At 40.8% G+C, this 26,059-nt stretch overlaps 1 protein-coding gene across 2 annotated transcripts; it reads left to right on the plus strand.

Annotated features, from left to right (window-relative positions):
- The first annotated feature begins 493 nt into the window (after nucleotides 1–493).
- trim66 (tripartite motif containing 66) lies at nucleotides 494–20,591 on the plus strand. Of its 2 annotated transcripts, XM_079844315.1 has the most exons (18): nucleotides 494–901; nucleotides 3,755–4,086; nucleotides 4,677–4,842; nucleotides 6,992–7,121; nucleotides 7,454–7,570; nucleotides 7,828–7,942; nucleotides 8,185–8,331; nucleotides 9,380–9,497; nucleotides 10,025–10,680; nucleotides 13,043–13,249; nucleotides 14,054–14,147; nucleotides 14,267–14,351; nucleotides 14,896–15,076; nucleotides 15,162–15,859; nucleotides 15,945–16,065; nucleotides 16,233–16,307; nucleotides 16,404–16,556; nucleotides 19,475–20,591. In XM_079844315.1, exons 2-18 carry the CDS (start codon nucleotides 4,078–4,080, stop codon nucleotides 19,712–19,714), a joined length of 3,312 nt encoding a protein of 1,103 aa, XP_079700441.1. In that variant the 5' UTR covers nucleotides 494–901; nucleotides 3,755–4,077; the 3' UTR covers nucleotides 19,715–20,591. The 2 variants fall into 2 exon arrangements, with proteins under 2 accessions (XP_079700441.1, XP_079700442.1); XM_079844316.1 differs by lacking the exon at nucleotides 13,043–13,249 and having other exon boundaries at nucleotides 515–901.
- The last annotated feature ends 5,468 nt before the right edge of the window (nucleotides 20,592–26,059 follow it).

Here is a 26,059-nt window from a genome sequence, read left to right on the forward strand (position 1 = left end):
AAAAAAAGACAGTTCAGGAAAGCTGTCAGTCAAATATCTACCCAGAGGGATTTCTTTTTGTCAACAAAACGTGTTCAAATCTGTGACAGAAATTGTAAGAATTATAAAAGCTGTTGACCTGGGTGCCAAAGAATAATTACATACAAAATACTAAATACAGTCCAGATACTGTATATCCAATAAACTAGCCAAAATATTTTTCATGTGTTTCCCAAATGGAATTTTTAAAAAATATTAATTTATATAAAAATGTAATTTTATTCCAATTAAAATGATCCTGATAAAACATGTTGAATACGTGTGATACGAATAATAATGTGATTTATGATTTAGCCTAATCTGCCAGCACTAGACAAGCAACTGAACTCTATTGTTTATAGCTGACAGCTCAAATCATTATAGTGTGGTAAAAATGGAAAATCCAAATCGGTATTTCATTTTATGAAACCTGAGGCAAAGGCGACATCTGCTGGATTGGATGCAGGCGACATTTAAAGGTAAAGAACTTTAGTGCGCAACGCAGGGTGCGTATCACGAAAAGAAATACGGGAGGTGAAGGACAGGATTGATAATGCGGTCGCTTCCATTATAACTTTGATTACGCGCGCCTGCTATTTTCCCATAGATGACAGATCTATTGGAGTCTGCACACTTAAAGTTGTGCATCTAGACTAGAGATTTATGCACGATTGTGCTTTTGACAGTTGCGGTGCTTAAGCGGTAGAGGGAATATAATCATAAGCGTATAAGAAATATTGTCTCCAGGGGTGGAAATACTTTTAAGGATATGGTTATATGAAGCTGTTTAGGCACTGAAGCACTGCTGAAATCGCTATAATCTTCCAGCCGCCGAAGAGGAGGAGGATGGTTTTTGGATTTGTGCCTCTTCAAGAGAAGCAAGGTGCGGTTCAAACTCGTTATGTGTGCATGCGTTCATCACTATTTCATTTCCTCTCGTCAGTGTGATATATGTCAGTGACGCTCTATATTGCGCTAATCTCAAATGTTGCACGTAGCCTATATGAGCAGTTTGTGCGGGATTTTGCGGAGTCTCATCCCATCTGTGAGGTGTGCGAGAAGATTCTCCCCAAAACGCAGAGGTCTATAGTGCGCATTTTCACATATTACAACTTACACATGTGCATGTGCGTCGGATCATGCTATTCAACGCGTTCATTTTAGCACCATTCATTTCTTTTTTTAAAGTATTTCTGGGGAGTAGACTATTGACTGATATCTTTACTAGGCTATTATTCATTTTGTGCAAGTAAATGGCGCGAAATAACAAATCTTATAGAGGGGCTGAATTATTTCTATTAGCCTATTATCTATTTCTGTAAAATCCCTTAACAAGAATTCGTTTCACTCAAGAGGTATTTCCCTCCCATAATGCCTCCAATTACTGTAATTTACAGGTTCAATTTGCACATATCGGTTGATACAGTAGGATTGATTTCCATGCTTCCCTATTAGGTGTTCGAGTTATAGGCTACTACCACTTTCTGTGTAATTTAGATTTTTTTTTTTTAATTGCTACGTGTTAAATTATTTAATGTAGCCTAAATTACAAGGTATCACTGGGAGCGCGATCTGTCAGTTTCTTGTCTTGCAACGCAAATTGTAGGCTATTTTGGAGCCTCTTGCTAAACGTCACTTAGCCTATAAACTATTTTTAAACTAACTGAAAAAGGTTGTGTGTGTGCGTGGTGTTATATTTCTGTAATTTTATAAAGTGTTCCACAATGACTTGTCATGCTTTGTCGAAGTAGCCTACAACTCGTAATTGATCGTAATGGAAAGCGCGTGCGCAGCGTATGTTGTTATGGTGCCCTCCTTTGGGCGAATTAACTGTTGTTCATTAGCGTCTATTTTTTGGTTCTCACACTATATATATAATGTATGAATATGTCTGTTTACTCAGACTCCTTTTTTAATTCCCTTTTTTCTGGATTACTGTAAAGACCCCCCACTCTGGCCTGTAATTCACACCTAGCTCATAGCCAACGTATGAATATATAGCCTAACTTTTTTTAGCACGCTGATCATACGGTGTTTATTCCGCAATAGCTTTGTCTTTGTGGTAGCTTATCACAAGTCATTTTCAGTGGCTACAAACTATCTCTGATTATCACTGTACAGCATAATAGGGGCAAGATATCACTGCTTATCATTTTATCTCAGATGTTTTATCTTCTGTTATGTTTTCAGTGTCGCCACTTCCTTTTCACCTATTACAATGATATTGACAAAGTCCCTTTTCCTCGATTACCTATTTGTATTACACTTGCAACTATCGAGTGCATGAAAACATCCCGCTTTCCCTATGAAATAACCTCTCAAGTGTGTGCTTGAAGATCTAGGCAGTTTTTGTCTCCCATTTTAGCACTAAATCATGTGACTTTGACAGCCGTTTGGCTATTTGTAGCTTGTTTAATGGGACATCACATCATTTCAATATGCTACAGTTAAATGTTCTGTCTCACTAGACAAATGTCTTTGCATATTTACACATGAAAAGGAAATAATCCTCTCAGAGGCCCAATGGTAATTTAAACATCAGATTAAGTTTTTGTATGGGTATACTACATTCTTTCAAATAGCCAAAAAGGGCTTTTTATCTGTGTGTTAGGACTTCAATCTGCAAACCGATAATTGGCTAATTTAAGCATTCACTTGTAATGAGTGAAGACATAATGAATTGAATAGTCTGTAGTGAGACATTGCCATCTGCTATGGGCAAATCTGCCATTCCCCTGTCATGATCTCATAACCAATGATGTTAATGGATGTTACTAAGGTGTTCTTCCAGGGGAGGAACCTCCTCTCAAGTTTCTATTAATGTACTTTCTCTAGAGATGGCTGTGCCTGCTCAGGCAGAAAGATACTCGTGCTGAATTCACTTACTGGAGAAAAGGAGTCATCTCTGGCAGTAAGAAAGAGAGAGAGAGAGCTTTTTGTTTTAAAAGCCAAATGGAGTGGCATGGAAGGCAAGACGGGAGACGCAGGCACGCCTGTCTGCCCGAAGAACAAGAGAAAGACTGGCTGGGTAGACTAATTGTGTTTTAAAGTGGGTCTGTGGGTACACAATGGGGAATCGGATGGTTTTAAGCTCCCATGAGCAGCTCTAGAGGAAGAGAGAGTTGTCAGATTTGTAGGTCAGGCTGCAGGGGTTGTTGTCAGGCAGACTCACAGTGGTTTCTTTGTGGGGATCTGCACGACACTGATGTCAGTTTGGGTTACGCACGGGTTCATTAGTTTACGCCAATCCCGTTTGCCCCGCGCGCCCACCTGTCTTTTTCCCCTTTGTGCGTTGGTTGTTGAACATCTCCAACCTGTGAAAGATTTTGAAGAAGTCATGCCTCAAAATTCTTTCGAGAAGATGAAGTGTGATACGATCATAATTGATTTCACGCTTTGCAGGGCATTGTGCGAGCACATCTCAATTCCCATCTGCTCCTGGAGAAGGCTGACCCGGTTTCAGCGTGTTACGTGGGAGCGGGTCCGGTCTGGAGGGACCTGTCCCTTACTAGTGCTGATCTAAGGAAGTGAGGAAGGAGGGCACCAACGTGTGTTCCCTCATCCCCGATCCATCTCACACCCTTCGCGTGCGCTCCTCCGTGCGATTCTCTTAAATATTGTAGGTCATCTGGCACCTCTCCCCTTCCATTTTTGGCAACAAGGGCTGCCGGGGATATTTTGTCCCAGAAAAAAAAATAATTATCAGCCCTCCCTAATTCCCAATTATTATGAACAGGCTTATTTAAGAAGAAAGATCATGGTGGCTGTAAGAGGGAAGGATTCGGGATTCGAGCAGCTGCAGGAAGCCAATGAGGAGAGCTACACGCCGGCCACGGCTGAGGACACACGAGGAGGAGCACTCAGGAGTCTACTCCGTTGGGGTTAAAGTGTGCAGTGTGCACTACTTCCTGCCGCAGGTAAAGCTGTCACAGTGTGGTGTGGAGCTCTAGCTGTGTCAGAGGCTTGCCGTGTCCTTGCCTCACTGCTGCAAGAGCTGCTCGGCTGGATATTGAAATCTTTCTCACGCTCTCACGGAGGAATCTGGATCCCACCACCACCATGGAGAAGGTAAGACGGCCCTGCATTGCATTTTCAGGGAGATTTCGAGGGTTTGATAATGCACGATTTGAATTGTCTTTGAGTTGACTCTGAGGTAATCAGCAAACTGCGGCTTCTTGTGACACATGACGCCTAATGTGTAATTGTCTTGCTGGTTTTGCTTTTTGGGAATAATGCGGAATGTAAATGTGAATATTTTTAGCATCCTTTGAACGGGTGGGGTACAGAATGAATGCTTTATGTTGTTTTTCGTGATAACAATGCTTGGCTTATACATATCAAGTCCCAGTAGACATATCCAGTAGTTTAAAGTGATAATCCACCCCTCAAAAAAGAAAACCTCCATGACTTTCTTTCTTCTATAGAGCACAAAAGAAGATCAATGGGGTTAAAACAATATTGACTAACTGTATGAACAACAAAAAAAAAAACACTTCTTTTGATATTTTAAAGTGCTACTTGAGATATTTACAGATGCTACTTCAGCTGCTACTGCTAGATCAAGCCGCCCCCTCACTTGAGGCTGACAGATGTGTCAGCAAATCCCATTCTATCTGAATGCAAAAGATTCATTCTAAATGTGTTTGCTTGTGCTTCAGTGCTGTTCCGAGTGTACAGAGCCCCGGATGGCACAGAGCTTGTGCACCTTCTGCAACAAGTGGCTGTGTTTCCAGTGCACAGACCTGCACCAGCATGAGAGAGGCTCCACTCAAGCCTCTGATATGCAGCACCAGCCGCGAGACCCTCCATCACCGTCTGAAATAGGCAAGACCGTCTCTCTTTTACCAATCTGTAATTACTTTTAGCTCCTCTCCTCTTTTAGCTTCGGTTGGTTTTGCTTGCGCATTCCTGCTCTTAGCCACCGGACATTATCAGCTCTGCACCATATTTTTCTAACCCCTCTTCCTTAACACGATGAATAATGCATTTTATAATAAGTGTGAATAATTATCCTGTGATGTATTGTAGTGTTGTATTTTTTATGTGACCTAGTTTCTAAAACTGATTCTCTCTCGGCAAACGCAGCACAAATTTGGCCAGCCTGTCCAATCCTAGCTTACTTTCATCGACACTCCTGAGCTTTTACGCGAGGCGTTGGGAAATCCACTAAACATATGATAACGACACCACAAGTCCTCACAGAAAACGCGAGAAGGAGTGATAAAGTGACAAAAAGAAAGACAGAAAAGAAAGATGAGAGAAAGAGTGGTAGAGTGTGAGAGAAACAGAAGCGCGGGTGAGAAGCAGGATGTGGTCGGTCACCAGTATGCACTGAGGCAGTGGGAGCTCTTCAGTGTTGGAGCCTGTGGTCTCGTACTTTAACACCCTCTCTCCCTGTGCAGTGTGTCACCGCAATGTGTCTATTCTGTCACAGCATCAGCCAGCCGACGCTTCTGATGGACAGACTGTAGATCCAGTGTGACAGGTGCTGTCGTTCGAGGTCCTTCGTTTCTAATGGAGTTCTGCATTCTGCCTGACTAACTCTCTCTGGTCACGGAATTATATATATGCAAAGGGACTGTTAATGCTTTATTAAGAGTAGGATTTTTGGTATAATGGAATGGAAATGAGAATGCTTCAGCCCAGGTTCAAGTAGATTCAGGTTCAAGTGTATTTAAACAAACACATTTCTGGAGAAACCAAGCCAGACATCCTTGGTAGAATTTTGGGGTAGAGCTGAAACAAGCAGGTGCATGCATCTAGTTTATATTATAACAATAAAAAATAAAAATTAATAACTACATTGGAAAAACAAAATATTTGTAATTATTTAAAATAAAATGGTTGAAGCCCTGTGTGGGTACCCAGCTAACTGGGAACTTTCTCATAACTTTAGCTAACATTGTGGCAAGATTCTCTTCAAGTTATGAACAAACATTCTTCCAGTAATGGCCTTTCTTACAAAGTTAGCAAAAAAAAAAATCGTTCATGGAACGTTTTTACCTGAAGTAGTTGGATGTTCGTCTAGCATTAAAAAACAAAAAGTGACTACTTGTTTCAGAATGTTTAGAGAACATTCAAAAGTAACATTCCCATTATGTTTGCAAATGATAAAATGTAATGTTCCCTTAATGTTCGCATAACCAAGAAAAAGTGTTTTTAAAACATTTTAAAACGGGATGTTTTGAACATTCAGAGAACATTCAGAAATAACGTTCTCATAACTGAATGGGAGTGTTAGTAAAAGATTCTTAGAACATCTTTTTGTTAGCTGGGTAGTTTGTATAATAAAGAAACACTCTGATCTGATGGTTTTTTAATGTCCAGTGCTGGATGTATGTCAGAAATGTGGGCCATTCATGAACAGCATCTCTTCTTTACTTGAAAAAATTGTTAAAACCTGTCTATGTATGTAGTTTATACGAGCATACAACTTAGCTTTCTGATCTGATGGTTTTGAAATGTCCACATTGTGTCAGAAATGTGGGGCATTCTGAAGGCACACGTGAAAGCAGTATCTGTTACTTTATTTGGCTCTTCAAAAGCATATGTAGAGTTGCATTGCTCATATTGGCAGAGCTTTTAATGAGACATTAACTGATTGATCAAAGCTCTGCTGTGTTCCATTTTTGTCTGTTTTTCTTTTGCTGGAAAAATGATGCGTTTATACGTCCAGAAATATTTATAAGCGTTTTGATGTGCTTTGTTTTTCCACTAAAAATAAATGAAGCTAGCTGAGAGTGACTCACAAAGGCCAACAAGGTCTTTTGCTTTATATTGGTCAAAATGATTTGAACATACTTAAAACCTCATTAAACCTCTGAGAGATTCCACATGCCTATATTAACGCATTTGTTTTTATGCATTTTTCAACTGTACAATTGTATTATTTCTTTTAGATATGTGATTCTTGATTACAGACAATGTGTTCTTAATGGGCATCATCTAATTGGCCTTCATTTCCTTTTCTCAGGAGCCGGTTGCTGCGGGCATGCTTTTGTCATGTGTCCTCTCCATAAACAGGAGCCTCTGGAACTCCTGTGTGAAACGTGCGACCTCATGGCCTGCAGCATCTGTCACCTGTCCGCCCACAAAGACCACCGGTATGCGTAGAGGACACATACCCACTGACATGCATGCCTACGTTCACGATGCACTTGTACACATGCAAGCACTTGCAGACACGCTCTCTCTCTCTCTCTCTCTCTCTCTCTCTCTCTCTCTCTCTCTCTCTCTCTCTCTCTCTCTCTCTCTCTCTCTCTCTCTCTCTCTCTCTCTCTCTCTCTCATACATCTTTCTAAACACATGCTCAAAGATGCAGACAGAACAGGTGGCCGCTTTCTCACGTATCAACAAATATATGCTATCGAGCATGTTGTGTGTAAACTTTAAAAGTCAAAGGTGTTTTACTTGCTGTTTGGTTTCTTGTCTTTAGGCTGGTGCATGTTGGGAAAGCTCTGCAAGACCAGCGCTGGCTCCTGCAGAACCTCATGGCCCGAGTGGAGGAGAAAAGATCAGCTGTGGAGAGCACGGCCAAACAGATCCAGGGCAGGTGGGACAATATCCCACCTATTCCACTTCCTTGATGCTGCTAATGTTAGCGTCAATGCTAGTTAAGCAAAGGGTGTCCATTACTCATCTAAAACGTCAACAAGCATAGATTATATGAAGCACAATGACATTAACAAGATCCATTTCTTCCTTTGAATGATTTCAGCAGATGTTCAAGTATCCAGATGTACCTGCCATATCGGTTTGTTTATCCTTCCTTAGCCATCTCCCTGTTCGTTTTTCTTTCCATTTGTCCAGGCTTCACGGTATAAAGATCACGCAGAGGAAGGCAGAGAACCAGATAAAAATGGCAAAGATGATTATGATGAACGAGCTTAACAAACGGGCCAACCTATTAATAGAACAACTGGAGGTAATTACTTTTTCCCCTCGTTTCCCTCTCCGTCTTTCTGCGCCGTTCCAAACGTATTCATCTCCAAACATCCAGCTGACTATGGATGTACTGGTGATGGAGCGTGCGGAACAGAACGTCTTCAGAGCGAATCATGCAGTAAAATAGGCAGATTCCGCCAAGTAGTGACATATCCAAACAGATGGGGATCTTGGGAAAAGTGGTGAGGAGATCTATGTTTTTGTCGTTGTCTTCCGGTGCAGAGCATCTCCAGTGATTTCAAGCAACGTCTGGAGGACCAGCTGCAAGGGGCCATAGAGCTGTGCAGCCAGCTGGAGCACGTGCAGAACTTCATTACCTGGGCTACGGCCCACCACAGACGCAATCCGCTGCTATTCAGCAAAGAGCTGGTAGGATTTTCTCAGTGTCCAAGTAGGCTTTAGATGTTAAGATTCCTGGCAGCTGCCTGCTATGTTTTTGGCAGGTCTCAAAAATACGCCAGCGCTATTAGTTTAAGGCAGGCTGCCTTACCTCTTTTTGCCGCTGCATTTAGATCTCTTAGCCCCGTTTCACATACAGGGCTTAGATTAAAAGGGTGGTTGCATTCGATTTCACTTTTTTAACTTTAGTTAGTGTGTAATGTTGCTGCCTAAGCATAAACTGTATCTGCAAAGTTACAGCGCTGAAAGTTCAATGCAAACAGAGATATTTTCTTTTAAAGTTATGGCAGTTTATTGCCTACAAAAACGTCCGGTTTGGACTACAACAAGCTTCTTCCCGGGTTGGTGACATCATAAACCCTTGCTATTAACATAAACACTGCCCCCGCGAACACGCAACAAAGTGGGCGAGGCCACCTCGCAGTCATTACGAAAGAGAGAGAGCTGTTGCAGAACTACAAACTACATTTGGCCATCTAACCAATCTAAGACCATTGCGTTTTTCGGAGGGATGGGCTTCACAGAAGCAGGAAGCAAACGAGCCGTTCAAAGGACAGTGGAGACAGCGGTGTGAAATAAAGGTAAAATATAAGAAAAATATGGCGTTTAAAAAAAAAAAGAAGTATTAAGACATGTTATACTGCGCCCCATAAACACAACCAAGCCTAGAAAAAAAAACACAGAATCACCCCTTTAAGCCTTAGTTCAATTAGGACATCTAAGTAGCTTTTATAGACGTGCCCTAGAAAAAAACATTACTGGTGTGCATCTTGTGACAAAACAATGCCACTGATATATTTTAAGATATGCAAGAGCTTAATAATGCATTTTAGTCTAGGACTAGGCTTAAGCCTTGCCTGTGAAACCGGGGGTTAGAGTTAGCCTTAATCATGCTCTCACGAACTTAAAAATAGAAACAGTGCAGTAAGAGTTTCAGTTTCACTGCCAGAATTGCATGCAATATTTATAACTCGGTGTCTCTGTAATCATGAGGTTTGATCTATAATTCATTTGTCAGATTGCTCTTCAGATGCAGCAATTACTGGAGCCACTGATGCTCTCAGAGGCTTGGACCCCGTTGAAAATCAAGTTTAATTGGGATGCCAGCTTCTGGACCAAGCAGATGTCCACTTTAGGTAAACTGAATTGACCAATCACAATGCAGTATGCAATAACCATGACGACATCATCACTTCCGTTCATTTGGAATAGAGAACATTCTAACAATGTCAAATGGACCATTTTAAATGACCTTACATTTTATTTTTATTTTAAATAGCACATATTTTTGTTTTAGTCTTTTTGTTTGGATGAAAATGTCCTTTAAGTTTAGCCAGTATTTTGTCACGTTCGTTTGTCAATTTTACTAAAGTTACATAAAGTTACAAAAATACATTTTAGTTGACGAGAGTGAAAAGTTTATACATTATATATTCATTTAAACATGTATCATATTTTCATCAATATTATGTTTTAATTAAAATCATTATAATTTTAAATAATTAGCATCATGGTGTAACATTTTCATTTGGTCTTTATTATTATTAATGAACGCGTTTGTCATTAATACAAGATTAACACTGGTGGAGAAGAAAGAGGAAATGTCTGGGGAATACTGTATCTATTGCTGCACAATCATTGCAATGATTCCTCCTTTCTTTAGGTCAGCTGGTAGTTGAAGGTGGAAGCCGTTCATACTCGGAAGTTGTGGGTCACCCCAGTATCCTGCGACCCCAGCCTGTCCCATGCATAGCAATGCCTCCACTGTGTCATGCGGTGCGGGAACCTGGCTGTGCCTACCAGGCCTTCTGCCAGTCCCAGCTCTGCTGCCTTCACTGCAGACCTACACAATCCGTCCCTTTGGATAAATTCCCTTCCCAGTGTCCTCAAGCCGCCAGGCGGAGCTCCCCACCGTCCCTTCACAGCTGCTGGGAGGCTGATGCATCTGTCCCCATGCATCCAACTGGTGCTCAGCCTATACAGCAGTCCACCTCTCACTCTGCATCTGACCTCGTCCAGCATGGATCCAGCTCTGCTTTGCCTCGGCAGCCTGTTGGATCCAACAACCACCCGCTGCCCGAGCCGCTCTCTGCTAATTCCAACCAGACTGTCACGGACGAGAGAAACTCTGCACCAGGCCAGCCTCCTAACGGAAGAGGGCAAACATCTGCACCTGAAGCGTTCACAGGGCAAGAGGCATCACCAGACAGAGAGCTGCCACAGGTCCACAGTCAGACTCAAGTGCAGACAACCACAGAAACCAGCAACCAGCCCATGATTGAACTGCGGCCTGTTGTTGCTCGCAGCGATAATGACAGGGTGAGTTTCTTTAATGTGTCTGTATTAATCTGTACTTTGCAAAGCAATACCTTTGCTCTCAGTGTGCTCAATACTGACCGCAATCCTCAGGCTTGGCGCTCTTTAGTGCTTGCAAAGGTTGCATGTCAACCGTGCTGTTTACTGGTCCACACCACAAGTCCTAGCAGATGAAAGACCATTGAGCAGCACTGCTAATGTGCTGATGCATTGAAGAGGGCTGCAATGTGGGGTCCTTACAGTATACTGACTTTTTTTACTTTTTTGTCAGAATGTTATGTTAAAATTTAAATGAATGAATGAATCAATGGAAAGTATACATTTTAGGTGATGTCCCTGAGGGGCCACCGTTTACATTTTACTATTATTAATCATATTTTAACGTTTATGCAGATAATTTCAATTGTCCTTTACAGATATGCCATGTAGTCTCTCTATGACATTGGTTCTAACCCAGGGGGCCAGGGCCACTAGGGGCCTCAGCAAACTTCTAAGGGGGCCTCGAGAGAACTTAAAATGATTTAAATAAAGAAAAAAGCAAGCATTAAAGTTAGAAATTAAATTAAAACTCCTAATCACAACAGATATAGATTTCTTAATAGATTTCTATAAAGAACCAGGATTACCACTGTCTTGGAAAACCTAGGTAGCCTATTTATAAAGTATGATTTCTAGACATGGACAAATCATATAAATTAATACAAAACCGTGGGCATTTTTTTTTACATATGAATATACATTTTTATACATAAAATATTTTACCAGGTAGAAATTCTTGATCCTCAATTATTATCGTAAATCACAAACGACCTTTGAATATTGTTGTGGACAATTGGGCCTTGAAGTCAAGAAGGTTGAGAACCACTGCTCTGTGAGGCCATACAATTGACGACATGTATAATAAATTATAAATGAAAGTAAACAATTGGTTTAATATTAAATTATTGGTTATTTTATATATATATTGAATTACTATATATAGTTTGCTTGTTTGTGTGTATATATAATCTATATTTTGTTTGCTATTTCAATTCAAACATAGTGTTTTGCTGTGCTTGTGCTTTGAGTGTATTTGGAGTGGGTGACGGCATGAGAACAGAGAACTCGACATCGCAATGGCCTCGACCACTCTCTATATTAATTTAGAAAGCGGAAATCGAATCACACCAGGCAGTATCATCTCTATTTATACGGCTGTAATGTGTTTTCTTTTTGACTGCTGTAGACAGCACCTCTGCAAGCAGATGGTGAGACATAAGTGAGAACAACTGTGGTGTGAGCTCAGAAACAATTAAGACCACACAATAGCACGCCACATACAGACTCACTCTGCTCAGCAACCGCTCCTCGAGCTGTATTGGATGAGAACCAAATCAGGCAATAGAAGTTATTATTAGATCTCTTGATGTCAGTATTTTGATACATTTTCCTTGGACAAACACCAATCAAAATCAGTTTCCCTGTAAGATTTGGCACTCCAGAGGCAAATTAGTGTAATATTTATTTTTTTATGTATCATCTTCAGCCCATAACTGTGACATGATTAAAGGGAGGGAAAAAAGCGCTTGGGTGCAACCACATATTTACTTAACCTGGCATTAATGAGAAGCTAGGGGAATTGAAGGAGCCGACTGTTGCATTTTTCTTCATCTCGCTGTAGAGCCCACACGATTACCTCTAAAGTCTCTGAGACCTCCTACCTTCTCTCTGCACCCACACATGCTTGCAAGACATACTCTCCTCAGCTTGATTCATTCCACCCTCTCCTCCTGGGCTTCTATCAGGTGAGTGTTTTTAATCCTGAGGTAATTATTATAGAAAGACGAGGAAGGAAAAAAACCAAGAGAGGGCTAAAAGACATGTGGAGGAGGGGCTTCGACAAGAGCACGGGCTGCTGCCTCCGACTCTGACATTTGTCGTGTTAGTGAAGGATGCAGTCGCTTGGGCTTTTCTAGAACTTTGCGCATTAGTGAAATCATGACAAGAGAAGAAGAGGGCCGTGGAGGAGAGAAAGTCTAATCTCTGATGTGTTAATGCTGCTTATTCAAAGAAGCCTTTTCGTGCCCCAGATGTGGGATTTACATAAGATAATTGGTGCTGTAACTAAGTCATATATTATCAGGAGAATTATTTTGTAGCGTTCTGAGCGTTGCGGCACTTTTCTCTCCGTTTGATAGATGTGGGCTTGTTATTGTTCTTTTTCTTTTGCTCCAAACTAGCTATTGTGCATTGTCATACTCAAGGTTGTTGTTACTCACCTCCATGTCATCTGTTGTCACTGTTGCTATGGTTGTAGTGTGCCTCATACGCTGAGATCACTTTTAGCCTAGTGTTGCGCTAATGAGAGTTTGGCTCTCTTCCGTAGAGATCCCCAGCACTAGAGATGTACGCGCTGACTCAAGGCCGGGGAGGTGACCGCCGGAGCCGCTCCGGTTCGAAGAGGGCAACCAGGTCTCAGAGCACTGCGCTAGGACCCAGAGGACCTCCTAAAAGGCTCTGTAAAGACAAGCCGTCCAGGGTTGCTCACAGCCTGGCAACAGTGGCTGGGGACCAGGCATGCACAACGCAGCAGGTAAACTTTCCAAATGCGCGGTGAGACAAACAGAGACATTTCGGTATCAGTGCAGTGGTTCTTGACTAGAGGGCCTCAGCAAACTTCCAAGGTGGACTCGAGATGATTTAAAATGTTTTAAAATAAGGCAAAACAAGCTTTAAAATAAGCTTAAACAACTTACAACTAAAAAAAGAGCTATTTCTTAATTGAATTCACCCCCTAAAATTCAACAATTATTTTATTTTTAATTATAATTATTTTAGTTACTTATTTTATTCTATGAACACTCGTAATTTCCATTAAAAAACAACAACAACCATAAAATAAAATAAAAAAACAATGTGGGGCCTTGGATTCCAAAAGATTGAGAACCACTTCATTCACAGTAGGTTTTAACCCAGAGCTCAGCATTGTTTCTAAGGGTTCTTAAATGCCTTTCTTAAAAATACATTTCCAAAAAAGTTAGAGGTTCCATGTTTAACATTACTAGCATACCCTAAAGGGCAAGAACAGTAAATTGATATGAATAATTCACTATATTAAAATTAATAGTAATTGACATTGATGAAATACTCTTGTCCTGAAGTGCTTTTCATTATGATTCCTTTTTAAGTCCATTTCAAACATGCTGTCTCTGTCATACAGTCCAAAACACCTTTGTTCCAGTGCTAGCAGATCTAGGCTTTTAAGGGATAAACCAGATGATGTACATCAAAAGAGATAACTGTTGTCTAGGAAACAGTTCATTTAACCTCTTTCTGTTTGAGAACAAATTAGATGCAGCAGCCCACATAAATGATTGTATCACTTCCTGTATCTCAGCTGGTCTGTGCACGACTCGATGATTCTGAGATGATCCCGGGACATATAGGCAGTCCCAATGCGTCCTCGCTGACCACCTACAAGTCTGAACCAGGTCAAGAGGCCATTTATCATTTCTAAATAAGCTTATGTCATGTTTACCTTGTGATATAAATAAATAAAGACATTCTGTAGTGGATTAATCAATCTAAATAACATTTTTCCTGGTTTCAGATAATGTATATGCATATGCCTATGAAAACAGAAGGCTGAAAACCAGAAAGAAGAACAGAATGCCTCGAGAGGATCCAGACACCAGGTATAATTGATTTAAGTAAATGGACAAGTAACTGGGGCTCCATAATTTATGAGAAAAAAAGATTTTTCTGATTAAAATGTGATTAAAAAAACCTCCAGATTGGCAAAATGGCAATATTTCACTGTAAAATAAAAATTGATTAAGAAAAATATAATACAAATAATAATACAATATTTTACTGTATAACTGTAACATTACAATATTTATGGCTGCCTTAATATCTTGATTTTTAAATGTTAAACCACAGAGCATTATTTTGGTGGAAAACTGCAAACAGCTGGTTTATAAGCGCTTATTACAAGTAGGAGAACATGTAAGCAACCCAGACTCAGAGCACATACAGATACAGTATGTGTTTGTGTGGAGCAGTATTTACTGCAAACTGAGCCGTTTGAGATGCTGAAAAGAGTTATCGCAATTTGATAATCGCACTAAACCATATCACGATTTCGGTTTTATTTCTATTAATCATGCAGCCCTATAAGTAACATTGTAAATGTGTCTTGGAAAGGTTGAAATGTGTGGGTATTTTTGTTTGCTACAGTGACAAAGAAGCCCCAGAAGGTTCTAAGGTTCCAGTTGTTTGTCTTGAGCGACTCAAGATCCTGGTATCACGGCATCCACCACAGAACCATCAGAGCACAGATCTTACTTCTCAGACAGAGTCTGGACTCAAACCTGAAGAAACTGTCTTGAGGGTGCTAGAAAGAGAGGTCACTTCTCAGGTATCACTATAATGTTGATCAAATGTTTCTCAAGAAGGTTTATATCATCTCACAGTTCATAATAATAATTTTCATATCCTTGAAGGGAACGTTGGATAAGGAGTCAGTTCAGGCAGAGGACAGCATGTCGCCCACAGAGCAGCTATCACCAGAACATCTGCATAGTTGTGAATCATCTGTCTCCCTTGAGGTTTCTCAGCCTCCCGTGCAAGAATTTTGCAACATAAACCAAGAGTCCGGGGTACTAGCCATCTCCAATGATTCAGATCCTGTCTTACAACCTGACACTGAAGAGATACACTTCCCATCTGAACTCAGATCAGTTACAGGTTCTGATTTCCAAACTGAATCCACAAGAGAGGCTGAACCAGGTTCAGACGCAGAATTGGAATCAGAGCTCCTGCAGGAATCGGACCCGAGCGCTGAATCTGAACTGCAGGTCGAATCCGAATCAGATGTCATTTCGGAGCAACGTCCTGAGTCGGTGCTCTCGGCTTCGGAACAGGAATTTGAATCAGATCGAGATTCCACAGCCGAAGTGACTGTGAATCTTGAACCTGCGTCTGAATGGGAGGCGGAGCGGCCGGTTCTCCCACCTGCCACTGGCTCTGAGAATGCATCAGAACCTGCTGTTGAGCATCAGCCTGCAGAGGAAGGACCTGAGATAGAGAACGAGGACTTCTGTGCGGTTTGTCTCATCGGAGGAGACCTTCTGTGCTGTGACCGTTGCCCAAAGGTCTTTCACCTGTCATGCCACGTCCCCCCACTCCATAGTTTTCCCATGTAAGCCATTTTCTCTCCTACTTCACATATCTGCCTTTGTCTTTACTTACCACTGAAACTAACCTTTATCATCTCGGGCTTCCAGAGGTGACTGGATTTGCACCCTGTGCAGGGATTTGGAGCAACCAGAGGTGGAATATGATTGTGAGAATGTCCAGATGTCCACAGGCACGATGCCATATGGGCTGTCGGCGTGTGACCAGAGGGTAAGTGAAGGGGATGCCAGGTCTCATCTGTCCTAGCTCTGATCAATCCTGTGACCTCAGAGATCTGGGAGTCTAAATCCCAAAAAAAGTTCCCTCAGGAGATTTACAATCTGTCTATCAAAAGTGAAATATCTCTGCTGATGGATAACTTGTCTGTTTGATCACAGAAATGCGAGAAGTTGACGCTGCTGATCCTCAGCAACATTCTCAGTGCTCCGTTCCATGAGCCTGTCAGCCCTCTGGTAATTTTAAAATGAATATCTCAAGATTTTATATTTGTAGATGATACTTTCATTACTCTAAATCTGTTCTTTTTTTTTATCTTTATCTATTTTTAGGCTCGTCATTATTATCAGATCATCAAGAAACCCATGGATTTGTCTGTCATTCGGAACAGGCTCAGCAGAAACAGCCACACACACTATTGTTCCCCTCAAGAGTTTGTGACTGATGTCCTGCTCATGTTCAAAAACTGTGGCAAGTTCAACTACGTGAGTGAATTGCATTATTTTTTTAATCTACTTCCTCCTAGCCATTAGTGTTGAATATTTAATTTCATAACTGATTCAAATTCAAACCGCGTCCTGAAGTAATGATTATGCATCACTTTTTTAATATCCTGTTTAATTTAGTTGAAATTAAATTCTTAATAGATTAAGCTAAAAAAAAAAGCTGCACTCATCTGAGTTCATTTTGTGTATTTGCATTGTATAATAAATTAAGTTCTGAACGAAAGTTTGGGAGGAGCTTGTTTATCTAATCTTGTCCATCAAATCACAAGAATTTGTAAGTGGCTACTTACAGTTCCTCACTCTGGCATCTTCCAAATCCATCTTTATTTCTCGTACACTACACTACCAAAAGTATGTGATCATTTAGTGACACCGATTACAAATTATCAGTACAGTACTGATAATTACAGTAGTGGGCAAAAGTGATGTACGGAGGGAAAATTTGTTTTTAACAGGGGCAGCGTTAGGTCGGGGTGTTGTTGTGGGTGTGGGTGGGTGGGTGGGTGGGGTGTTAACACTAACACATAACTTTTGCTACGATTACGCCTGTCGTCTACACTACTGCTGTGTTTTTCCAACCTCGAAACCTGTTTTAGTTAAAAAAAACTCGGGGTCCAAAGCGGAGACTTTTAAAAACGATGGCGTGGCTGCCCACATTACGCTAACGGAACATGACAATAACAGCCCAGGGCTGCGTTTCCCAAAAGCACTGCACGACTAAGTTGATCGTAGAGACCGTTGGTGGCTACTGTATTACAATGCTTTTGGGAAACTCAGCCCAGACAGAGCAGTCTCTCTCAACGGCTCTTTAACATACCAGCCTCGCCGACCGTCTAAACAATAACTATAAGACGGAACTGCACGCTTTGTTGGCTTTGTGGTCCTTTTTAGCAGCAGTTGTGTAGTTAAACGCTGTCTTGAATAATACTACAGCTGTCTACATGCGCAAGAGGCAACTGTTTACACTTGTACGCATGCATGCCCAGTGTGCATGAACAGTCATGTGACATGCGTTTTCGGTTGTGCGGTGTAGACGGAGATTGTTTCTGAAACGCGATGGAAACGCCAGTGTAGACAAGGATCATTTTCAATTTAAAACGCTGTTTTAAAACGAAAACGCACTAGTGTAAACGGGACCTAAGGACGATCCTAAAGGATCAAAGGACGGACAAAAATTATTTTGCACAATTTGGCATGTTTCATTGCATTATCACAAAAAAAAAAACCTATTGACTCACAACTATGTAATATGCTTCAAAAATCTTTAAACAATTTTTGAAAAGTATTTGAATAAAGCATGTAGATGTCATTTTTTTCTTAGGTTGGACATATATATATATATATATATACACATATACACTCACCTAAAGGATTATTAGGAACACCTGTTCAATTTCTCATGAATGCAATTATCTAATCAACCAATCACATGGGAGTTGCTTCAATGCATTTAGGGGTGTGGTCCTGGTCAAGACAATCTCCTGAACTCCAAACTGAATGTCAGAATGGGAAAGAAAGGTGATTTAAGCAATTTTGAGCGTGGCATGGTTGTTGGTGCCAGACGGGCCGGTCTGAGTATTTCACAATCTGCTCAGTTACTGGGATTTTCACGCACAACCATTTCTAGGGTTTACAAAGAATGGTGTGAAAAGGGAAAAACATCCAGTATGCGGCAGTCCTGTGGGCGAAAATGCCTTGTTGATGCTAGAGGTCAGAGGAGAATGGGCCGACTGATTCAAGCTGATAGAAGAGCAACTTTGACTGAAATAACCACTCGTTACAACCGAGGTATGCAGCAAAGCATTTGTGAAGCCACAACATGCACAACCTTGAGGCGGATGGGCTACAACAGCAGAAGACCCCACCGGGTACCACTCATCTCCACTACAAATAGGAAAAAGAGGCTACAATTTGCACAAGCTCACCAAAATTGGACAGTTGAAGAATGGAAAAATGTTGCCTGGTCTGATGAGTCTCGATTTCTGTTGAGACATTCAGATGGTAGAGTCAGAATTTGGCGTAAACAGAATGAGAACATGGATCCATCATGCCTTGTTACCACTGTGCAGGCTGGTGGTGGTGGTGAAATGGTGTGGGGGATGTTTCCTTGGCACACTTTAGTCCCCTTAGTGCCAATTGGGCATCGTTTAAATGCCACGGCCTACCTGAGCATTGTTTCTGACCATGTCCATCCCTTTATGACCACCATGTACCCATCCTCTGATGGCTACTTTCAGCAGGATAATGCACCATGTCACAAAGCTCGAATCATTTCAGATTGGTTTCTTGAACATGACAATGAGTTCACTGTACTAAAATGGCCCCCACAGTCACCAGATCTCAACCCAATAGAGCAACTTTGGGATGTGGTGGAACGGGAGCTTCGTGCCCTGGATGTGCATCCCACAAATCCCCATTAACTGCAAGATGCTATCCTATCAATATGGGCCAACATTTCTTAAGAATGCTTTCAGCACCTTGTTGATTCAATGCCACGTAGAATTAAGGCAGTTCGAAAGGCTAAAGGGGGTCAAACACAGTATTAGTATGGTGTTCCTAATAATCCTTTAGGTGAGTGTATATTATCATTACTCTGTTTTGTTCTACTAATTTTTTTAGAAACCACTATATTTTGTTAAATGTATGTTACAAATCAACTAAACTTAAAGTGTGTTCTCTGAACAACACAAAAAAACAGTTTTTGTTTTTTTTGCAGATATTGATGCGATTATTTAGTATCATCAAGCTCATAGGACATTATTGGCATTTATCAGGTTCATGTACTTTAGATTGATATAGTATTAAATATGTATATGAGTATACTCAGACATATGGTTGTCTCTAGATCTTAAGAGGGCAGAGACTGTAGATGCTGACCAAGTTGTTTCTCTCTCTAGCCTGACTCAGAGGTGGCTCAGGCAGGCCACAGTCTACAGTCCTTTTTTACTTCCAAACTGAGGGAAGTGTTCCCAGATCTGATCTGCCCTGTCCAGGAGGAGGAAGACTCCGACATTGAGGATTACGAGGAGCTGGAACAAGCCATGGTGACTGGCTTTCCCTGGCCCGAGCGAAAAGAGCAGAGCCACAGGAAGAGGAAGAGGAGGCACTCCCTAAACTGGAGGAGAAATCACTATTAGTTGTGCCTCTATATACATGTACAGAGACATTTGATTCACTTTGAGCTCTGAGTTTTCCATCCTGGCTGGATTGCTGTTTTTTTTAAGGATTCATGTTGAAATACAGTATATGCTTTTTTCCCCTGAGGACTAATCTCACATTATAACCAGTTCATGTATTATGCTGTTATCTGTAGCTGTGAGTAGGTGTTGAAATAAGCCTATATCTCCAGGCTTTGCCTAAGGTCTTGCACTAGTATTTATTCCAATGCTTACACTTATATTAAATTGTACAATCAATTTGATAGCTAACTGGTTGCTGGCAACTGCTACTTAGTAAAGATAGATATGCAACTTTAATTGGTAATATTATATAATATGTTTGTTCTAAATTTCATTGTTCTTTTTATCCAAATATCCCTTGTAATGAGGTATTTTTCCCAGCTGTTTTACTGTGATTATTTTATTGACCTGTAGAGGGAGCACTTCAAATAGCCTGTGGAAACACATTAGTTCATATTGGACTATTTTGGTGGCAGGAGGAGGTGCGTAATATGACTGAATCCCATGACCCCTTTCTAGAATAAAAAAAGGATACATTAGGCTGATGTTGCTACTATTACTGTGATGTTTTAAATAGATCCTTCAAACGTTTATTGACTAATGATTCAGAAATATCTAATCTTTTCACAGGCGAGTGGAACACTTTTTAGTCCAGCACGTTCCTCCATGTGGTTCACAAACAGGTTTGATATTCATATGTCTTCTGAATTTTGTAATACTGGTCTTAATTGCTGAAATTGCTGTACAGATCATGTTAAGTCCTCTTCTAATGCTATTTACTATCTTTAGCTGGATTGTATTTAGTCTGAAATATATACTGTATGGTGTAAATATGCGATTCAGACCTTCTTCTTTCCTTCTGCTACACAAACATAATATTGCTTTCCCCCGATGGTTTTAAAATCAGACTTCAAATTAAATATACAGTCAGTTATGGATGAAATGTTGCTGATTGAAACATAAAGACGTAGTAATATTTAAGCATTACATATGGGTTAGTTGGAGTCAAATATCAGAGTGCTTTTTTAAAGGCATTTGTTGCATTATCACCAATTGCCTGCCAGCATTAAGTTCATTTTTTATCACAAATTACTCATCCAAGTAATTTTCATTTTCCATTTCTAGCTTTAATTGAAATGTACAAAATAAGATTAAAACTACATCTGGAGATTTTCTAAATAATTTAAATACCTTTGCTGTGTCAACAGAACCTTTCCTACTGCACCATAAATGTTCTTGTGACATTTACTATTGAAAGAAAATTGACATTTAGACATGCAACCTTTAAATACTTAAGACCCTAAAGGTCAAGGCCCTTTGTACATAAAGTATATTTATTGTAAAATAGATTTTCCAAAATGTATTACTGATTTTTATTAGAGTTGGATTTTTTTTCTGCAATTCCGTTTGAAGTAAATGGTTCATTTAGGCACTGGAACACCCCTGACACACTTATGACTCAGCCTGGCAAGTGATACTCAAACACTAGGCCTCATTTGCTAACTGGTCTGTTCCAACTACATTTTCTAATTCAATTTTACGTGCAGGGAACTGATTACAACATCATGTCCAATTTTAAAGCATTACTTGAGAAAATATAGCTCTAAACGCATAGGTGTCACAGAACTGCATTGTTGGTTTTGGCCTGAGTGGAGTGTGCGACTCAATGTTCTTTGTGTGATAAGTATATGAGGGCTTTTTCCTGTAGAGCAGAGACTCACTAGAACTCCCTGAGATTCTTGAGGCTGTATTGTTGCATGTGGAGTTCTGACAGATTAATAAAGCCTGGCCATCCACCAGCACGGAGGCCATACGCCAAAAAGAGGGCCCTGGATAATTTCATTACAAGTGAAAAACATTCAGATGACATCTCCGCCGGCCACACTAAATCAATATGAGGTTTTTCCACTTTGTGTTTGATATGTGAAAACAAAGTGCATATGTCTTCTGCACCAAGGTAAGAGGACACTCTTTTAGTTCAATATTTGTAAGATAAAGATTCCATAATATATACAGTATAGGACTATAACTCATTGCTTTTTAGAAATGGCCTTAATTCAATTTCTAGTCCTTTCCTGTAGCGATATCTTCACATAATACTCAGTATACAAAATAATTTAGATAAAATAAAACGTTTATTATTTTATTCAAGGGCAAAAATGCTAATAAAGCATCAAATAATTCAGAGAACTGCTTGTAAGAGTTTACAACGTGTCATGTTTGGCAGAGTGAATAATTTGTTTCTTGCTGTAATCGCACAGGCCCTCATATTGGACAATCTTCCTCTTACCATTCCTTCAGTTAAAGAGATATTAAGTGAGCTTTGATGCCATCTAAGGGTGATCATCTTTCTTCAGAGAAATCTGATTTCCCCCCCCCCCCCTTTACAAATTGAGTTTCCCTGAAAAGGTACTGGGATTCTTAACCCCAGCAGACAACTTCCTGGCTCATCTTAACTGACAGCTTCCTGATGACACTTAAATCAGATCAGTGCCTGGTCTGGGTCTCTGAGAATTCCCCCAATACCTGCAGGATTACACCCCTGATTGCCTTCTTAAAGATGGGGGATAAGAGCAGAGCCCCCACAAGGCCGCACTAAACACAGACATGATGCAATAACTCTACTGGCAGCTTTTAAATCCCCCTTTCCTCTTCTTCTCATGAGATACAGCTGGCCTCATTTCCCCCCCTTCAGCTTTGAGTACTCATTTATAATGGCTCTTAAAGGAGGTCACGATTTCTTGTAGTTTAATGGGCATTTTTTGCCCATTTTTTGTCTGTGCCTTTGGAAAAACTTTGATTAGACATGCAACTGCATTTGAAATATGTAGATAATTATGACAATCCATACAATACGAGCAAGTAAATAATTGGTATGTTTCATAACAGGTTGCGGTCTTGAATTAATATTTAGGGTTTCACAAAAGAGAAAATTTTAGCCCTATTACAAATGCGTCCTTTTTGAGCAGATCAGAAAATATTGTGTGGTTTGATGCTTTATAATGTCAAATCTTCATCAACCTGTCTTCATTATGTTTGATTCACATCTACATGCTGTTTGGCCAGTTTAAAGCATGTCTTTTATATATTAGTGATATATAGGAGGATCTTTGTTGACATCTTTGTACGCATGCGCGAGTGGTTGTGTGGCAACAAAACAAACAGTATGGCGGGCTGTAAAGACGCGACGAGCACTTTCAAGAGAGTTAGCGGGCGAAATCCACAATATATAAGCACTTAAACATCTGAAGACCGGAGGAGGTTTGGAGAGAAGCTCAAAATTTGTATTGGTGACAAAATTGAAGTTATTCAAAGCCCATATGAGATCTGGGATGACAAAAAACGTTGGTCCGACTCGCCCGTGTCTTGGCCACCAATCTGCTGGGGAGACATTTATTCTTATTTAATAGAAACCCCTGGACCCTTCACTCATTCATAAAAGATTAAAGGCTTTCAAAAGTCTGGAGGCCTATGATTTTGTTTCTCGCAAAGTTGGGCCGATCTTTTCTGCCAAACAGAAAGCAGTGATCGTGCTAAAAGCAGAGGTTAGACCTGGCCAAGCAGAGTAACAGCGTGATTCGCATCTCCCGTGGGTGATCGCCAAAGAGAACGGCGAAATAATCACTGCTCACTGCGACTGTAAAGCCGGTTAAGTCTTCATTGATCAGTGTTCTTATTTACTTATTTATTGAAAATATAGTGACTGTTGTACCAATTCAATTGTGTTCAGTGTGAGACTTTCAATGGCGTCTGTACTAATTAGTACACACTAACTAGACACCTGAATCAGAACGCGAAAACATATGACTCGGTTGATTTGACTCAGTTTTATTTATTTTTTATTCAATCTTCTATAAATACATAGTCACTAAGACTTACCATGAACAAAATGTGCCTCAAACTCGATCAGAAGCTGCAGGAATCCAGGTTTTCTTCGGAGCGTCCAGGTTCAATCGCCTAATTGCACGCAACTATTTCTTTCGTTTTTCGCTATCCTTTTCGGAGGGAATTAGAAAAAACTTTTTATCAGTCCCCCAACGAGCCGTACAATCGACCACACAGCAAGAGTGAACCATCCTCTTCTCTAAATCCTCCTCCAAACGTGCAAAACAATCAAATTACAGGTATCTAGCAGTGTTTCTTGCCACACGACTCCCATGATGCAACGCGACAAACATAAACAATGACGTCACAATAGGGATGGCTAGATACCACAATTTTGGCTTCGGTACGGTACCACAATCTAATACCGAAGTACCGATATTAAATCGATACCATACAGGGTCTGAATTTTGATGCGGGTATTGCGCATAATTTTACTCACACTCGCAAGTTTTGGGTTTATGAAGCGGGAAATTACCGCAAATGTTTATTATTAAATTAATCAACAAAGATCATCACATTAATCAGTCATTTGGAAACTTTTTTGTAAGTAATTTCAGCATTACTGCGCGTCTCCATTCTCTCAAAATGAGCAAATTGCTTCTGGCTTCAAAAGACATCATGCATGGACTATAAAAGCAGTCTGCACGCTTAGATTCAACACTTTCGCTTCCGTTGCGGGACAGCTGACGGAAATCACTGCCCACGTCTTTTTAAACCTCGCCAATTTTAACATGCAAGCGATTTTATAGCATTTCGTAATACATATGGGATGAGAGCTCTTTGATACCCCTTTTCCACCAAAGCAGAGCCAGAGCTAGATCGGAGCCAGAGCCTAGTTTCTAATCGGTTCTTTGTGTTTCCACACCCAAAGCCCTAGCTCCGAGCCAGGAAAAGTGGTTCTTAAGTAGCACCAAAACATTGCTGGGCTAGAACAGGGCTAGAAGTAAGAACCGATTACGTCAGGCGCTGGGGGCGGGGTCAACAAGATGAACACAAACTTGAGATCCGCCATTGTGAAATAGCAGCTAATGGAGCTAACAGCTACTGTTCGTTTGTAATCTCCGTCTATACAAATTACGGCGAACTGCATGAATGCGTTGGATTCGCTGTGTTTGCGTTGTGTTTTGATGCCGATGTAGGATCGTAAAGCCATGTGAATCAATAGTAACGCAACGTTTGCATTGTTGATGGAAGGCTTGTTCGCAGCGGTGCTGTGCAGAGACCGATCGCCGTATGATAACGAGTCCAGCGAGAGCACATGACTCCTTATGCTTTTGATTCACTCATGCGTTTTTATATCATATGTGGATCGGTCTGGCAAGCGCTGATGCGTCTCGAACAAGCCTGGTGTGTGTGTGTGTGTGTGTGTGTGTGTGTGTTTCCCGGCAGGGTTGCTAGGTTTTCACAACAAACCCGCCCAATTGCTACTCAAAACAAGCTCAAAACAAGCCCAATCGCGTTCCAGGGGGGATTCCCCAGTAAAAATCACATTTGGGGGTAAAATATGTGTTTTTTGGCATGGTTGCCTACTAAAATTCGCAATATGGGGCTAAATATCACATAATTGGGGTCGCTTCATCCCGTGGACATGAAAAAAAAGCCCGCGGCAAAACCACGGACTTGGCAACATTGCCGCTGCCTCGCTAGCTTTGCTGAGAGAGATGAGACGTATACAGTGACGTAAGACCTGGCTCTGTTGTGGCTCTCAGCCCGTGGAAAAGCAAACGGTTCTTAGAAAGCTCCACAGTCGAACCAACTATGAACTGGGACTAGCTCTGGCTCTGAATTAGCTCTAGCACTGCCTTGGTGGAAAAGGGGTTTGAGAGAGAGCTTTCTTTGCGCTCATGCCAACAACAAACACACACACACACACACACACACACACACACACATACACACACACAGGCCTAAAGAGCTCACGCATTCCAAATTAAATTGTTTTTCCTCAGTCAAATACACACAAAATTATGTCAAAAATGTCAATCTTTAGTGAGTGGTCACATAAACAGAGTTGGGTATGTCTTTCGCGGATGTAAATAGTGCAATAGTATGCGTGCAAATATTAGGTCTAAAGTAACGTCACTGGTTGAAACGAACGCTGGAGATTTCATTATATTTAAACGATACGATCTTATGTATGTGCGTTAATCAGTGTTAAAAGAAAAATGTCTAAATTAGATCGTTAGAATTATGCACTCACCTGTCGATCTCATAATGTCTTACAAGTCAGGAATTAAGTGACCGATGCTTGGCAAGGTTTGATGGTTCTTCAGCAGTTTTATAAGCAAAGTAATTCCAAGTTTCACGTCTACTCCTCTCTTTTTTTAATGAGTTTTGTGCGTGTTGAGTGAGATTCAACTGCTGTATTCATCTTGTTCTGTTGCCACATTTGCCGGTTTCACGTCAGTTTGGGTAGCG

The sequence above is a fragment of the Gobio gobio genome (genome assembly GCF_949357685.1).
Source record: "Gobio gobio genome assembly, chromosome: 2".
In the NCBI taxonomy this organism is placed as follows: domain Eukaryota; kingdom Metazoa; phylum Chordata; class Actinopteri; order Cypriniformes; family Gobionidae; genus Gobio; species Gobio gobio.